This window comes from Myotis brandtii, unplaced genomic scaffold (assembly GCF_000412655.1).
Source record: "Myotis brandtii unplaced genomic scaffold, ASM41265v1 scaffold27, whole genome shotgun sequence".
Taxonomy (NCBI): Eukaryota; Metazoa; Chordata; class Mammalia; order Chiroptera; family Vespertilionidae; genus Myotis; species Myotis brandtii.
Window position 1 is genome coordinate 400,388 of NW_005360272.1, and position 3,491 is coordinate 403,878.

Consider the following 3,491-nt stretch of genomic DNA (forward strand, 5'->3'; position numbering starts at 1 on the left):
TGAGGCTTCCGCTGCTGGTTCTATAATCGAAACAATGTATAACTCCAGCTCTGAGATCCCGGCCGGCTGAAAGTGTTACAAAGTTTCAAACTGCCAGCTCAGAGGCCGGCAGCGCAGGCGCAGGCGGGGAACGTTGGCTTCCTCCTTCAATGAAGGAAGCAAGCCTCATGTTCGCTTCCAGCTGCCTGGCTGCCAGCCGCCATCTTGGCTGTCAGTTAATTTGCATATACTCCCTGATTAGCCAATGGGAAGGGTAGCGGTCGTACGCCAATTACCATGTTTCTCTTTTATTAGTGTAGACTAGAAGCCCGGTGCATGAAATTCGTGCACGGGGGAGGGGGGGTCCCCTCAGCCCAGCCTGCACCCTCTCCAGTCTGGGACCCCTTGGGGGATGTCCCTCTCACAATCTGGGACCACTGGCTCCTAACTGCTCACCTGCCTGCCTGCCTGATAGCCCCTCACAGCCCCCCCTCCCCCACTGGCCTGGTCGCCCCTCACTGTCCCCCCTGCCAGCCTGGTCGCCCCACGCAGTCTGCTGTTTGGTCATTTGGTCGCCCCTCACTGCCCCCCACTGCCGGCCTAGTTGCCCCACGCAGCCTGCTGTTCCGTCGTTTGGTCGTCCCTCACTAACCCCCCTGCCGGCCTGGTCCCCCCACGCAGCCTGCTGTTCGGTCATTACTGTGAGGATGTCCTGACCAATTTGCATATTACCCTTCTATTAGTATAGATATCTCACCAGTTACAGATAATAGTGTCTGTTCTTCTTAGCTCTAGACTTGGAGTTCCGTGAGGTCAGAAACCATCTTTGTATTTCTAAAACCTAGCATCAAGGACTCAAAATAGATAATATAGGTGACTTTATTTTTTAAAGGAAAAACTCAAAGCAATAATTCTGGTACTTAAATTTTTTTATCTTAATGGTGTTTTCATATAGTAGTCTGTATCCAAAGGCTCTATAACACTTTCTATTCCCACATAATTCATTAATTAAGTCTTTAAAAAATATTCAACCTTAAGCTTACCTTCCTCTCTCTTTTTTTTTTACCTCCCTCTTTTAATGCCTTGAACAAATAAGACTTTTTACTACTTTAGGGTAGGAACACTGGATTTTAGCTTTATTTGTGGCCACTCATTTCTTCCCACCCCTTTTGGATTATTGCAAGAAATCTATCAGTCTTTTCATCCTTCTAGAGCAGAAGTGAGGAACTTTTTTTTTTTTTTTTTTTTTCTAAAGGGCCATTTGGATATTTATAGCATCATCTGCAGGCCATACAAAATTATCAAGTTAAAAATTAGCCTGCTAGCCCTAGCTGGTTTGCCTCAGTGGATAGAGCGTCAGCCTGCAGACTGAAGGGTCCCGGGTTCGATTCCGGTCAAGGGCACATGCCTGGGTTGCGGCCTTGGTCCCCAGTGGGGGGCATGCAGGAAGCAGCCGATCAATGATTCTCTCTCATCATTGATGTTTCTATCTCTCTCTCCCTCCCTCTTTGAAATCAATAAAAATATACTTTTAAAAAAATTAGCCTGCTATATTTAGTCAAACTTTTAATTAACTCACCCCTCATGCCATGGCAGGGCCAGACTAAATGATTTTGCGGGGCTTATACAGCCTGAAGCCAGACGTTCCCCACTCCCTGTTCTCCAGTCTGGTCTTAAAGAAGATCTGCAAAGCAGTGAATAGCAACAGTAGTATGCCAATGGACATGGACAACAGGGGGATGAGAGCATGAGTGTGTGGGGGGGAGGTTGGGGGTTAATGGAGGGGATGAGGACATATTTGTAATACTTTAACTAATAAAGAATTAGAAAAAAACAGTAGTATGTTGTGCTTTGAAATTTGTGTCTACCTCTTAACTTGAATTTCACATAGAGATCATCAATGAAATCATGAAGTGATTCTAGTTTGAATATATGTCAAGTCTACCTCAGAGAATTGTGTTGAATTATCAAATGCCACCTTTTTTGTAGCGTTATAAATTGAGATATCTGCTAAAATAGAGAGCCATACTTACTATTTTAAAGATTGGGGTAAATAATTCCCCCAATTTTTACCTTACAAAAATGACAGTCTCCTTTATGTTGTTCAAGACAGATGTTTTTATGTGATTCCCTTGTCATCTTTCTACTGTTCTTTTCTTTCTCTGCCAAACTAGATAAAAAATGGTGGAAAGGAATTTTGGCATCATCAAGGCCATGACTGGTGTTTTAAAATCGAGAAAGCTAGTGCTGAGAAATTTTAAGACAACTCTTTCAGTAATATTATATTTGAGTATAAGTGAGAGATCTAGCTTTGGATTAATACTGATTTAGTATGTTATGCAGGACTGAGAATAAGAAGTTTTACACCTACTATTGCAGCTAACTAAGCTTTGTGACCTTAGGCTAATAATTCCTTTCTCTGGCCTGTTATATACAGAATGAATATTAGACTAGATAATTCAAAGATCTCTTCTGGTTCTAGAGTTCAAGCATTTTAACATAATAAATTCATTTTGCTACTTGTCTTTTGTTTGCCAGGGAGAAGTTATACACTGGTTGGCATGTTCATTATATGTTGCATGCCGCAAAAGCATTATTCCCACAGTTGGAAAGGGTATCATGGAAGGAAATTGTGTTTCACTTACCAGAATACTACGTTCAGCTAAATTAAGGTAAAGCGCTTTGATTTTTTCAAACATTGTTTTATAAGTCCTAAATTGGATTTTAGAATTTAATTTCTCTTTATTTTAAAACATTTAATTTCATTCTTTTTTTAAAAAGCATCATTGTTTTGTAAGCTTGTTATCATATTGATATTCTTTCCCAGTTCTCCTTCGTATTTCAAATCTTTGGCTTGATTCTTGCGATCCTCTAGTCTGCTGTTGGAACTCTCTATAATATCCTTTATTTCAGTCAGTGTATGCTTAATTTCTAGTTGGTCCTTTTCATACCCTCTATGGTCTCACTAGATTTCTTGAGGATCTCACTACATTTATCGGCGGTCTCACCCGTCTTTTTGAGGGTCTTACTAAATTTGTCGGCGGTTTCTAGAAAGTTCTTGAAAAACCTTAAAAGTGTTGTTTTGAACTCTATATCCAATAGTTTGCTTTCCTCCATTTCTGTCATTTGTGTCCTGTTTCTTTGTCTCCGCATTTTGGCTGCTTCCCTGTGTTGATAGAGTGGCTTTCTGTGCTAGATGTCCTATAGGGCCCAGTGGCTCAACCTCCCCAATTACCTGAGGTGGACACTCTTGGTGCACCCCCTTGTGGGCTTTGTGCAGTCTTGTTGTAGTTAAGCCTTGATTGTTGTAGGTATTACTGGGAGGAATTGACCTCCAGGCCAATTGGCTGTGAGAATCAGCTGTGTCTGCAGTGGGAGAACTTCTGTGCTGGAGACACCCTTCTGGGGCAAGACTTGCTTCAGTGGGGCTTTGGTGCTCACTGAGTCTGCCCCTGAATGTGTCCTTTATGGGTCAGAGGAGCTGCAATCTGGATGGTCCCACTCTGACCACC

General features: G+C 42.3%; 1 protein-coding gene across 1 annotated transcript in view; it reads left to right on the top strand.

The window, feature by feature from the left end:
• The window catches only part of RBL1 (retinoblastoma-like 1), an 86,259-nt gene that overhangs the window by 5,501 nt on the left and 77,267 nt on the right, over positions 1-3,491 (top strand). The window contains exon 3 of the mRNA XM_005868462.2: positions 2,462-2,651. Coding sequence (XP_005868524.1) covers positions 2,462-2,651 — 190 coding nt within the window. The remainder of the gene's footprint in view (positions 1-2,461; positions 2,652-3,491) is intronic.